This window comes from Gymnodraco acuticeps, unplaced genomic scaffold, assembly GCF_902827175.1.
Source record: "Gymnodraco acuticeps unplaced genomic scaffold, fGymAcu1.1, whole genome shotgun sequence".
NCBI classification, from domain to species: domain Eukaryota; kingdom Metazoa; phylum Chordata; class Actinopteri; order Perciformes; family Bathydraconidae; genus Gymnodraco; species Gymnodraco acuticeps.
The window spans coordinates 4,127,296-4,141,187 of NW_022989755.1; the positions used below are offsets into that span (position 1 = coordinate 4,127,296).

The 13,892-nt window shown below is 41.4% G+C and overlaps 2 protein-coding genes across 2 annotated transcripts; both read right to left on the reverse strand.

Moving 5' to 3' along the window:
- Nucleotides 1-269: 269 nt before the first annotated feature.
- On the reverse strand, nucleotides 270-3,260 carry nat9 (N-acetyltransferase 9 (GCN5-related, putative)). The gene is made up of 6 exons (XM_034213800.1): nucleotides 3,067-3,260; nucleotides 2,507-2,616; nucleotides 2,167-2,307; nucleotides 1,949-2,008; nucleotides 1,115-1,209; nucleotides 270-1,028 (listed from the first exon to the last, which is right to left on the reverse strand). Exons 1-6 carry the CDS (start codon nucleotides 3,141-3,143, stop codon nucleotides 879-881), a joined length of 633 nt encoding a protein of 210 aa, XP_034069691.1. The 5' UTR covers nucleotides 3,144-3,260; the 3' UTR covers nucleotides 270-878.
- Nucleotides 3,261-4,092: 832 nt separating this feature from the next.
- On the reverse strand, nucleotides 4,093-8,771 carry syt15 (synaptotagmin XV). The gene is made up of 8 exons (XM_034211065.1): nucleotides 8,717-8,771; nucleotides 8,445-8,637; nucleotides 7,646-7,797; nucleotides 6,792-7,084; nucleotides 5,703-5,870; nucleotides 4,889-4,997; nucleotides 4,336-4,518; nucleotides 4,093-4,232 (listed from the first exon to the last, which is right to left on the reverse strand). Exons 1-8 carry the CDS (start codon nucleotides 8,721-8,723, stop codon nucleotides 4,093-4,095), a joined length of 1,245 nt encoding a protein of 414 aa, XP_034066956.1. The 5' UTR covers nucleotides 8,724-8,771.
- Between the last annotated feature and the right edge of the window lie 5,121 nt (nucleotides 8,772-13,892).

The following is a 13,892-nucleotide window of genomic DNA, read 5'->3' on the forward strand; positions in this document are numbered from 1 at the left end:
ACCACCGGACGATCATTGATATGTTATTTCTCTCTCTCCCACAAATGTTTCAGGGAAAGGGATGACTAATCTAGATTCAAAACACAAACCTGCTGATTATGGCTAGGAAACAGCCAGCCTGGATCGGTTTAAAGTAACACAATTCACCTCCTGCACCCTTAAAGCTCACTTGGTAACACGTGATATTATTTTAATTTTATTTAGTCTACGTAGGTGGAATACATTTGGAAAAAGGGGCAACACGAAACAGAAACACACAACACTACAAGTAAAAGTTTTACAGATGTTTTACTCAAGTCTTTGCAGTTAAATGTCATCTCATATGCATGAAAAAATCAGTAATAGAGTAGTAAAAACAGGAGGAGAGTTCAATGTCTTCAGAGAGAATAAAACAGAAAATGAAATAAGGTGAAGATATAATAAGAAAAAATGGGAGAGCGAAAACAGTGAGAAGTATGTTTTCAGAGAGCCTGAACAATGTTTTAAAATACGTGAAATGTAACTTATGTTGGATTAAAAAATGGATCTGCAATACACAAAATATTGCCACAGTTTTTTTTTCTAGCAGCAGATTAAAAGCCTTTATTTTGGAATGACATGTTGTTGTGTCAACATACCATTGTGTTACTAGTAACCCCAGCTGTCAGATAAATATGATGAAAACAGTACAATGTTCCCCTCTGAAATGAAGTGGTGGGAAATATATTAGTAATACATCCCAACATAAAATACTAACATAAACAACCAGTAACTCCTCACTATCAAATGTGCTTCTCGTCTCTACAGATGTGTGTAAATGTCCAAGCACGCACCACATTTCAGAATGATAATCTTTGAAGCTGGAAGTGTTGTGTGGGACGTGACGGCAGCTCAGCTCTTCACTTGGAAACCAGCTCCTGTCTGTTCCTGCAGGTCTGTCCGTAGTCTCTCTCCTTCATGTGGGCCGTGTCGTGCAGCAGCTTCGCCCGGACCAAGTCGTCCACCCTTATCTCCAGGGTCATCTCCTTGAACACCTTAGACACCGACACCTGCGGCAGACAGGAAGACGATGGGTGGATTCACTTACTAAATTATTCTGGAGCAATCACACACAATGACTTTAAGGTTTCATTACCTCCTGGAAGTGGAGTTTCTTGAACATGGCGATGCTGACTTGGTTGTCCAGACCAATTTTCACTTCAAACTGTTTGACACCGAGTTTAGTGACTCCTGGTGGAAGACAAGATGACAACTGTTAATCACAATCTGTAAGCAGTTTACTCCAAAATGCTGGATTAAGTCTCAAGGGAGTCAGGAAGGAATTATAGACGGAAAGCTATAGCAGAAATATTTTCTTTCCAGCTCAGACTATGTCAAAGCCACTGTGTGTTGGATTTTTAAGAGAATGTTGCATTTTATAAATCGTTCAGATCTTTTTCTGGAGAAAACAAATAAATCTGACGATTCATTTGAAGGTTAATGTGAAGCTTTCATAAACCTCATACAAGATGTTGTTTTGTCCTAATCAGTCAGTTGCAAGTGATTTAACTGTATCTCATTTTCAGTGAAGACAGGAGCTGTGATGATGGTCGTAGCAGATTACACTACCTGAGAATCAAAGAAACATGACTAACACTTTGAAAGGCATATTTTATTCTCAAAAATCACCCCAAAACTCCACAAGGTTATGAAAATGCAAGAAGTTCGATACATACAAAGCATGTTGGGCACATATTTCTTCCACAATGTATTGGTAACAATCGTGGGAATTGGAAATATATTGTATATCAATTCTCTTTTTTTCCAATATTTGTAAATTATTGAGAGTTAGTTACCGTTACCATGGGGGGATACCAATAAGGAATCCTCTAATTGCACACAGTGGCTTTAACCTGTCACTGTCTCTGAGCTTTAAGTAACAGCACATGTTTATTTATTTTCCCGCCCTGAAAGACTAGAAGATGCTCACCATAGCTCATCATCATGCGCGTCACCTCTTTCCCGATGCCCTTGCCTCTGTGACTTGGCTCTGTTGTAACCAAAGAACTTCATAAGTACCATAGAATTCAGAATACAACGTTTTTTTTTAGTGTTGACATAAATGAGGGAAATGGTTAGAATAAAAAAAAAAACATGATTGTAGGCGTTTGGAAAGCCTTTGCTTTTAGATAAGACGCCGGGCTTCACCTGCTACCATGACCTCCAGCTCAGCCAGGGACGGGTCTGTGGGGTCCGTCAGAAAGATGTTGACATCTCCCACCATGCACTGCTCCTCCCCTGCGTTGCCGTCTGCCCACCGCTGCTTGTCCAAGATGATGAACGTGCACTCTGAAAAGATTTAAGTGAAAACATTTCAATTCAAACCAGTTTTCTTTTAACCAAAAGGTGGAAATAGTACATGTGCATCAATTCAAGATCTAATGTTAAGATATTTGATTCAAGTTAACTCATAAATACGGCTTTTTGCAGCATTTTTAACGGATGAAAGTGTTTTCTGAGTGCACCCTGCAGGAAGACGACCCCTTACTGTCATCATCTTCCCTCCAGCTCTGCTGCATCTCGTACTCCTGCTCCAGGTTGAGCGGCTCTGAGGCGGTCAGCTGCTGCAGCTCAGGAGACTTCATCCACTCATGGTACCTGAAACAGACAGACATAACATGCAGAATAAGGCTTTACCTGAATTACTTGATATTCTGCTGAGTCTCTTTGTCCATCAGTAAATATTATAATTTATTAATTTACATTTTATAATTATGGTCTAAAACGTAACATGTCATATAAAGAGTAACAGTATTTCCAAAGTGTAGTACATAGTAGAAGTAGAAATGTAAAATCGCATAGGGAAATACTTAAGTAAATTACTTTCACATACACTAAATAATTTCATTTCAGACTCTTAAAAGGAAATGTACAATCTGCAATTGATTTCACACAAAAGAAAAAACGGCCAAATGTAAAGGTAATAATAGAAACACTAAGGAGACATGAGCTGAGAAAAATGCAAACACAAAGGCGCAGAAATGAGAATAAAAGATACAGACTAAATGTAATAATAAAGATAACAGAGACAGCATCTGTTAGTAATACCTGGGCACGTGCTCTGCGTTGTAAGGAACCAACACGACTTGTTTTCCCTCCAGTAACGTGTTTTCATTTATCTTCATGTTGTTATAACAGGATATGAACCACCGATATGACTGATAAAATAACGTTTAGCTCAGCATCAGCGCATAAGGCCCATGATTTCAGCGACTCATTTACTTCCGGTTCAACCCCAAAACTGCGGCTGCGCACACTCATTCATTGGAGGAGGTCGCCACCTGCTGGACGCCATCCGGAAGTACCGAGTTCACTTTTTCATCAGCTTTCATTCATTTAGCTCAGCCAACTACGGCATGAACAACGGCCTGGGGGACAACTGCGGCCGGTTGTCCATTTTGAATTGGCCCTAAGCAAATTCATGCTTATATTGTAATTCTGAAATATATATCTAAACATATATTACACAGTAGTATTCATCTGTTAATAAGGCCACTTTTCAAATACAAACAATGTTCTAACAAATCTAAGTTGATAAAAAAAAGATGTATTTGCATAACAAACTTAAAATAGACCCTTCATATTTCCCCTTATTAGAAACAATTTGAGGCTCCTGTTTTAAAGAATGTGCTGCCAACACTTTATGTAACAAAATAAAATAAAACCTTTGAAAATATGTGATATATAGGCTGCTTGTTTTCTCAAAGCGTATTCAAGTATCAAGCATAATTTACCTGAATTTGATTGATTTTGCTAACTTTATATCTTTAGAAAAAGATCTGGTTCAGATTTTTTAAAGAATTAAACTTATTTTGTCTGCACAGTAATAATACAAATAACTTTGATTAAGTTATCGTACAGTTTATAAAATATCAACCCAAAGGATGACAGAAAAGACAAGATAGTCGCTCCTACTGGTCGCTGTATTCCACCTACATGCCCTGTAAAGTTGCAAGATTCTTAATCAGCAGTTGCAAAAATATTGGAATCGAGAGAACTTGTTCCGTTATTAAACTTAGGCAATTTTATTTTGACAATCCTAAATATACGCATGATGTGTGTATGATATGTGTACTAAGTGGCCCTTCTCAGTTTGTGCCACAGTTGGACCGGCTCCTGCGGTGTGTTGACCATGTCCATCCAGTGCTGCAGCTGCGGGCCCTTGGCGTACATGAAGGGACCCAACACCAGCACTCCCAGCAGGGCAGGAGGCTCTGTGGGAGCAAGAAAGACGGAGCAGAGCCAGGGTGAATACACACTGACCTGATACTGAAGCTAATGCAGCAGATAGCATGCACATAATGTTAACCCTTTCACCTGAGCGGACGGGGTTCGGCTGCTGCAGCTCAAATCTCAGACAGGCCTCGTCCAGGTGCTGCGAGCGCAGTTTAAACGTCGTCCTGTGGTCGAAACAGGGGTCGTTTTCGCTATTCGCCACACAGCTGCGCTTCATCTTCACCACCTGAGTGTGTATCTGTAAACTCACCTGGACACACACACCTGGGAAGCACACAGGCGATGTGACTCCATTGATAGACTTCAGACTACTAATATTCCCCAAATAATGACTGAGTATCTCAAAAGACTGACATAATATCAGAAAAAAAACGAGGAGTGTTTTTGATATGTTGACTTACTATCAACATAATATCTAAAAATGAATAGATTTCTTTATTTTAAGTGAAGTATTGACTTATTATCACTCAATAATAGGAGTCATTATTCTGAGCAACCAAGTCATTATTTCGAGAACATTTGTCATTATAATGGGGGGGTCTTCTTTTTTCCTCTTGTATGACTGTGAGCTTCCATAGAGTTTGGTTTGCAGAGTCAGAACCATGATCTTTCCCTCACATGAAACCCCTCGTACCTGCTTCTGTGAGCAGCTGCAGGCCTCGAGCCCTGGGAACCACCACAGAGAGGCGCTGCAGAGACGGACTGTAGCTGAGAGATATCTGGACATCACCCAGCTCAGAACACTGACAGAGAAGACAAAGATTATAAGCTTCCAGGAACAATTTTGTGCACATGTAAGCAATTTATTCATGTGTTTACCTGGCAGGGGTGGAAGATATGTTCATTAAAAGTACTCAAACCACAGCGTGAAAAACTCCAGCATTTATTATTTATTATTAGCACTATTATACTATTTTTCAATAATATATTATAGGTCTCAGAAATATAAGAATCATGTCTGTGAAGCGTTTGGCTCGAAATACCAGACAGATCATTGTAGCATCCCATAATCCCCTCGGTTTGTTATTGGCTAATGGTTGCACAACCAAAAAAACATTGTGACATCACAACGTGGCCAAAATCTGATCAGCTCATTTTCTGACAGGTTTTTATATAGATGGATCAGGATAAAAAGAGAGGGGGTCTTTTTTCCTGGAACTTTCCTAATCTCTTAACACAGAGGACACATATTAATGTATAAAAGACATGAAGAAGTGCATTTTGAAAAATAGGGGATTTCTAAGAAGAGTTTTCTCAACTTTTAAAGGAACACCTTTTCCTTCAGTTCATCCAAAAGATTCAAATTCAACACATCAACTATAACTAAAGCTGTCAGTCAAATGTAATTGGCAAGAAGTATAAAGTTACATACAATGGAAATACTTAAAGACAAGCATATTAAACTTGTTCTCAAGTACAGCACTTGAGTAAACGTTACATCCTGGTACCTGTGTGTCGTCCTCTGTCTCCAGGTCCCTCCAGAGCACCCTGCCGGCCCCAGCGAGCTCCCCCTCTAGAGGAAACAGCACCCTGCCCACCGCGTGGCGTTTTCCGTCCTGACCCACACTGAGCACACACACACTCAGGGTGCTCTGAGGCACACACACACCTGAAACCTGTGCAGGGAAACATAAGAGCATACAATGAAATGGTGGTTTTGTGTGTTTACATTTGACCTTCTGTATGTTCTCCTGGGTTTTATTTATAAAAGCCAGAGCCGGCCCGACCCATTAAGCAACATAAGCGGCCGCTTAGGGCCCACAGCCACTAAGGGGCCCCCCTAGCAAAAAAATAAAAAAATCTCAGAACACCGTCGCCTGTTTAATTAATTGTGTTAATATGCCTAGATTGCCTACTCTCAAAGTCATGTATTATATTATTGAGTCAATAATATAATACATTAACAGTGCTTTACCTGAACCTCATCATGACACTAGAGAGGACGGCAGGATTGTAATTTCCCGTGTTCAGTGAATGCAACAGAGGCAAGACACCAGACCAACCAGTGAGTTGAATGGAAATATGGAGACTTTTTTCCCACTCGTAAAAAAAAGGCGTATTCGTCGTGTGACTGCATGTGCCGAACCGTGACGTCCGAACAGTGACGGTACGGGACGAATACGGATACCGTTACACCCCTAGTATCCATAGATCTCTTCATTTTGCTCTCAAAGTGCACCAGATTGATGCTTTTAACTTCAATATTTAAAAATATATATCTTCCCGGGGGAGCATGCCCCCGGACCCCCCTAGAGGAGGTTAGGTCCACGGTATTTACATGGTTATTTATACAATATGTGTGCTTATGCTAACATCATAAGACAAAAGTTGGTTCCGTGTTGTGTGTAGTGGGAACGCGCGCGCGGGGGGGGGGGCAAGCCAAAGCTCGCTTAGGGCCCCCATAAGTCTAGGGCCGGCCCTGATAAAAGCCATCATGTTTGTTCCACATCTTCACATGTACTTCATATTTCTACAGTGGGATTTTTATGTGTGTGAAACAAATCATCAAATATTCGTTGAGCCTTCCATGCCTTCACCTGGAAAACGAAGCAGTCGTTGAACTCGGGGTCGGGCCCCGTGCCTCGGGCCTTGGCCTGGCGGGGCCGCCGGTCGTCAGGGAGAAGCCGGATCTCAATCAGTGTGACGTTGCCGTGGAAACGAGGAGGGAGGTTGGCGAGGCGGAGCAAGGATACCATGAGCTGCTCGGTGCTGTGCCGGTACTCCACGGAGAAGCAGAGGCGGGTGGCCATGCCGGGAGGAGGGGCCACCACCTCGTTCAGAGGGGGGGAAGAGTAGAGACCGGCCAGCACCGTGCCCACCGGGTACCACACTGATGGAGACACGTGTTAGGGAGTGTGTTGGGTCCAAATAACTTATAAAAGAGATAGTTTAGTTTCCTTATATATTGGTTTTTTATTAAATGATTTTTTAATAGTCTTTGGTAGTAAAATAATATTTGATTTATTTATTTTTAAATGGATTTTCTAGTTCATGTTAAAATATTTTTTTCGTGTAAAGAAAACATATTATTCTTGCATTTCTTTAAAATGTTTATGAACTTAACAGTACATTTCAAATGTATACTTATGTATAGATGTCGCACTTGTAACAAGCTTTGGCAATCCTGTATGTCAGTAAGGTCATAATTATTCTAATAAAGCTATTTGAATTGAATTGAAATACCTTTATTCCACCCCACAATCCAATATCCCCTTCAATCCAGTAATTGTGTGTTATGTGTCATGTAGAAAGTCATGTTCTCTTAATAGGCCGCATTAGTTAGTCCCTGTATTATACCTGAATTTTATTTAAAAATGACTTTATTTCACACCAAAACTCAAAAGTACTATACACAACCAGTGTCAACAATGCAGAGGCAGTAAAGACTTACTCCTTACTGAGAGTGACCCACGATGGGCCAGTGGCCTCTGGGCCTCCATCTTCATCTCCTCCTCTTTGTCTTCTTTCTCCTCCTCATTTTTGGGATCAGCATGATTTTGTGACGTGAAGCGAGGAGGCAAGGTGAAAGGGATCTCACTTGGCCTTTAATTGGCACGCACACAAACAAACACACAATTATACAAATATTCACTAAAAAAGTAAAAAAGTGGACAAGATCCTACACAAAGAGCTGTGTCCTACTTATCCAGTTGAGTGAAACAAAGCTGCATTGATGTTGAGTTGCAAGGTCACATGATATGGAAGCTACTGAAAACAATAGACAGTTTCAACAAAAACAAATGCAGATTTTTCTTTAAATATTCAAATAAAATTGAAATTACACAAAAATACTATTTAAAAAATAATTGTTTCCTACATGTCCAATATAGCAATACAATTCTGCATTGATTTGAATGTATTAGTTCAAATGATATTGAAAATATTTCAGGGACAGAAAACTGAACACTGTATTTATTTTCAGACTTCTTTCTGATGTTTAATATGATTTGACGTGGTTCTATGATCAGAGCATCCTTGGCAATGGTCATGTTGAACCTGAATGTCATAATTGACGAGTATTGAACTAAGCACTGTAATCAAATAAGGCTGCAAGTCCTTTTCTTTCAAGAACCTCATTGAGATATTTGTTCTAAGAAGCAGTGGTTTCAGGGTCTAAGATGCTACATGTTTTTCCCCACAATTGTTGCAATTCAAGCGCCCTTCTTGCTCCTTTCATGTTTTTTACTGACCTGGTCCAGGACTCCTTAGACACGAGGATAACCGGAGCAGTGCATGCTGGTACTGACGGTGCGGTAGAGAGCAGCTCCTCGTACTGACTCCGACCCTTCTTCTTCTTCTTCCTCCTCCACAGGTAGTACACCATCAGCCCCAGCAGCAGCAGGAGACCCACAGACAGACCAACAGCCACGAGTAACGCCTGGTCTAAATAACCACATACACAAAGATCATAAGAGCGAGAGTATTTTCTAGAGTATATCTTTTAAGTCAGTGTACAGCTTACCTGCCATGATTGTTTTGAAGCTGAAGCACTAGTTGTTAATGTTAGTCTCTTTTTGTTTAGCAGTGAAGAGTGTGTGCAGTGTGTAGAGAGTATGACACAGCTGGATGGTTCTCACCATGTCACGCTGTTATCTGTGGCTACACGGGGGCACCCCTTTAAAGGACCATACCACTCATTTAAGATTTACAAGTTACCAAAAGTGAACATTAAAGCCAATCATTTAAACTATGCTGTTGTTTTTTAGATTCTCTAATGTATTTTTATTTTCGTCGTTTGGCCTATTCTCATTAACTTAATCAGTCCATCAATTTTACAAATATAACAAATGACATGACGGACATACAGAATGCATGACATGGTGTACAGAGTTTGAAATTAAAGTAACATCCTTAAGATTTCAGTCCTGGTTGATTTTGTACACCATTTTTACATCAACACATATTACATTTTCGAAACAAACTGTTTAAAAATAAGACGTTTGGCAATAATTGTAGTTTTTCCATCATTCTGTGAGAAACCATGAGAAGAGGGTAGATGTTACATCTTGTTGTAGACCCTTTGTTGATTAATAGCAGTCAGTGTCAAGCTCATTGTCAAACACTTTTCATTTCCAATTCATCATTATTCGTAATTCATAATTAAGGTAAACCTGCAACGCTAGTTGAATGCTTTAAAGGGGACCTACTGTATCATGCAAAATGCACCTTTGTACGTCTTTTATACATGAATGTGTCCCCGGTGTTCCAGGGAACTCACCAAGTGTCAGAAAACACAACCCTCTCTATTTTCCTCCTTAGCCAAATCTCTAAAAAAGGGGCTGCAACGGATCTGAAAAAAACGGATCCAGATTTCAATTATTTTCTACGTCACAAAGACGTGCTCCGCTTATTGGTCAACTCTCCACCTATCAGGGGAATGAGCCACGGCCACGTGCATTGCCAAACCTCTCATTCGCATATAGGCTATCGGCAGGCTAAATCAACCCCAGTCACATCTGTGTTTTTGCCTGCTCTTGCCAGGATGTCTAAGCCAGTTAAACGTTGTGCTGTTGTTGGCTGCAAGACTCGGGACAGGGGACTGCATGCAATGCCATCAGTGGAAAAAGAAAATAATCTGTGGCTAGACTTCATTTTCAAGAGACATGTGCCAGAAGACCACGGCAGATTTCTGTTTGTGTGACTGTTCCAAACATTTTACGACGGACATGTTTATGAACTTCTCTCAAGTCCAACACGGATATGCCTCCAAACTAATGCTAAACCCGGGATCAATACCAACCATCCGGGACCAGGCCAGTGAGGACACATCCAATTTTGAAGCTGTAAGTTTTTATTTAGCGGTGTTTTTCCTGATAAAGCTATCTCTAGCTTGTAGTATGTAGCATGTCGCATGTAGCTTTGATAATTGATAATATGCTTGAACACATGCATTGCTCTGAGATGACATGTTTATTCCACACTCGTAATCACAGCAAGCATGGTAACGTGACTCTCGCTGGCTCATGCCCCGCTCTTCTGCAGGGGGGCGTGGTCAGCTGCTGCTCAGAATTTTCAAAGACAGGCTTGGAATAGAGCGAAAATGAGCGAAACGAGGCATGGCTAAAAAATGATCTGTTTGGTATTTTGAGAAATAAAATGTATAAATATACCTTATATAGGTATGGTCATACACTATATCATTTAAATATAGCATGATAGGTCTCCTTTAAATGTAATAGCTGCAGAAGCAGGACATTTATTTCCGTTTTGGAAACTTTTCCTTGAAAGAATGATGCTTAAGACACCAAGTTTGTATTAATGCAAATATTTACATATTGCAGTACTATCACCACTGGGTCACAGGTTCAATAACTGTTGTGTTACCTGATTCCACAAGAAACAGAAACTTGACCAACATTTATTTAGATCAAAATCTTCAAAGTTATTACTTTAAGTTACTAAAATAGCACAGTTTTGGTCTGGCATTGGCAACATCAAGGGAGTGAGTGCAACACTTTATCAACCAAACTGAAATATCTGATTAATAATTGAAAGAAGTGCAATGACAGACATCCACAGTACTCACAAATCCTACTCTTATCTTTATCCACTGACTTTTTCTCCAGCACGGCTATGAGGTTAATGTTTATGGTTTTAAGTTTTAACTGTGTGACAACCTGTATCACATTTCATGGATTGCCATGGAATTTGATACAGTACATATGTTAATAACCAAATATTATACATGCAACATGACTGCTCTTAACACTGATCTGATTTTAACTGAGAATCAAATGCTCATTAGCCACACGCACACCCACGCACACAATCTGTTCAGAGATTGGACGGCAGCTAATGCGATGACAGCTAATCCTCAGAGCTAAAGGTGGAGTAATGGCCCTCTCTCCTTTACACACATATATGTACACATTCAGATAGAGATATTCTCATTGTTACATCGCAGACAACTACACATGAAGTCCATTTGTGAGAGAAGACTTAGTCAGAATATTTAAGGCTTTGAAGTTGGCTGTAAATTAGAGAGTTATTCTTAGAAAAGTTGGAAAAAGAGTGGGAGGAATGACGGGAGGAAGGAAAGACGCCATTTAGCACAATCTGCTCTGTGGCAAGGCAGAGGAACAGAACAGAAGGTGTGAACATAAAGGTAAGATTATATTTGTTGTCATTTCTCTGATACTGCACTACATATGTGGGTTAACTGGCTTTTTATTTTTCCAGTGCGAACACACTACAAGTAGTTGTCAGGTGTGGTGGAAACACTGGGAAGTCACATTAGGACAGAGCAGGACTTGGCAGCTATTTTAAACTCAACATGGATTTATATGTTTCTACAAAATAAGACAGAGTACAAGTGTTGGTTTTAGTAAGAGAGAGAATGAAGAGCTGGTATAAATGTATTTTTAAATCGTAAATAAACAGAAACTGTAAATAAGGGGAAACAAGCTATTGGAGCGGTTATTACATAATTGCAATTTATTATTGTCTCTTCATTGTCACTGTCTTTTTTCATCCCTCCTGCTCTTTTAATCTGTTTCGATCAAACTACATTTGTTTGAATGATCAAATAATCTGGACTGTGTAATCCTATTAGGCTAATCTGGTCGTTCCTGTGGGTGTATGGTTGTTTGTGTGTGTGTGTGTTTGTGTGTGTTTGTTTGTGAGTTAAGTGGGATCAGGGTGTGTTTCAGTCAGAAAGCTATTAAAGATTAAAGGAATAGTTACATTTGACATTTTGACATATATATTGTATGTGCTTTCTTGCAGAGATAGGAAGATTGATCCCACTCGCATGTCTGTATGAGACATATGAGCCAGGGAGTTATCTTAGTTTAGCATACAGACTGGAACATTTGGGGAAGATAGCCTTACTCTGTTCAGCGGGAACACAATCCACCTACTAGCCAATCACAGCTGAGTATACCATAATAAGAATCAGGTCATCATATTTTAGGCTCAATAAGCCTCGTCAAAACATATTTCTACAACATAAGATAAAGATAAGAGGTACTTTATTGATCCCAAACTGGAAAATGTTTTAACATGTAACATGCATCTACAACCAGCATCTTTAACCTCATGTACTTTCCTCCAACTCTTTCTATTTATTCGAAAACAGCTAAAGAGACCTCCGCTACCATAAACCCAAATCAATTAGGAAAAAGTCTAAATCGCAGCAGCTGCATGCCTTTAAAACCTTTTTGTTATGGAAGGTCTATGGAGAAAGAGCAATTAAACACTACGATATGTCTTTATTTGCAGGTTTGTTGTGTTGCCATGGCGAGGCCCGGGCGCCCTGTGTCTGAAAACTACCAGCCGGTCTGGTCTTCAGTCAGTCAGTCAGTCTCCTACTCCAGTGGAGCGAACGCTATGGTGTCAGAGGACGGAGATGATCATGCAGGCATTTTATCCCTCTCCAAGAGCTCCATGGATGTGGTCATGGCAACGGCACCGCCGCACATGCGTGACCCAGCCTGGATCGGTATGGACCTGAGACGCAGCTCCAGCACCAACACACACATCGAGCAGAACTCTGTGACGCTGCAGAAGCTGCACCCTCGCATGTGGCAGCACATCAACTCCGCCAACACGGACATGCACAAAAGCCCCCCCGCCCTCAGCGAGCGCTGGATCGCTAACATGCATCGCTGGAGTGAGAGCAGTACCAGCACACACAGTCGCAGCAGCACTCCAGATACAATTGTGTGGAAAGATGGGACCTCACGCCCTTCGAGTCTAACCCAGGAAACCCCTTGCTCTCCCTTTTCCAAAATGACCACTTACTCTCCATTCATGTCGCCGCTAGAGGCAACTGAAGATGTCTTAACTTCTTCTTCTTCAACACTTACGCTGAGCCCACAGCATCAGGTAGACTTACATGCGCCCTCGCCATCCCCACTTCAGTCACCAATGCGTGCTCTGACCGCGTCACCCTTGCCATCCCACTTCCCATCCCACTCCCCCAATCTCCTGCAGCCCACTAACACGGAGGATGAGGGCTTCCTGGAGAATAACTCGCTTTCTTTTATATTCCCATCCCCGATACCATCATCTGTTAGCCTAGCAGGGTTAGGTGCATCAACAGATCCTGAATGCCTTGATGATGGCATTATAGAAGAGCTGTACAGTCCTGGAGGCTCACAGTTTTCACGGGGTGGAGAAGTGATGAGCCCAGGGAAAATGTTAGGCTACCAGACGCCTAATTCCCCAGCAGACGGACAGGAATCAGAAAGAGGAGCGTCAGTCAGCCATCTTGAGCTGCCATGGCAACAGGGACAAAGCCGGGGTTGGACGTCACCCCTGGTTTCTTCCTTGAGCGACTCTCTATTGGGCGACTGCTGCAGGTGCAACTTGAACAGCAGAGAGAGCATCAAAAAGGCTCCGGAGTTCAGGGAGGAAGGGACAATGACGACACAGAGGGAGTTGGTGGACGCAGCGGTGCAGACGATCTCTCCTTACGGCTCCTTGTGGGGCCTCAAAAGGGACACCTCCAACATGGGCTCCCACTCCTTTCTGGGTTCGCCGCCCGGATCAAGACTGAACCTGAAGACTTTAGTGGGGTCCAACTCCAACCTGGTCTCCCCGACTTCCAGCATGTTCCCAGCCAACAGCAGAGAGGGTGAGGAGCAGGAGGAGAGGCAAGGAGATGACCCGACGTGGGATGTTAACGCAACATCGTC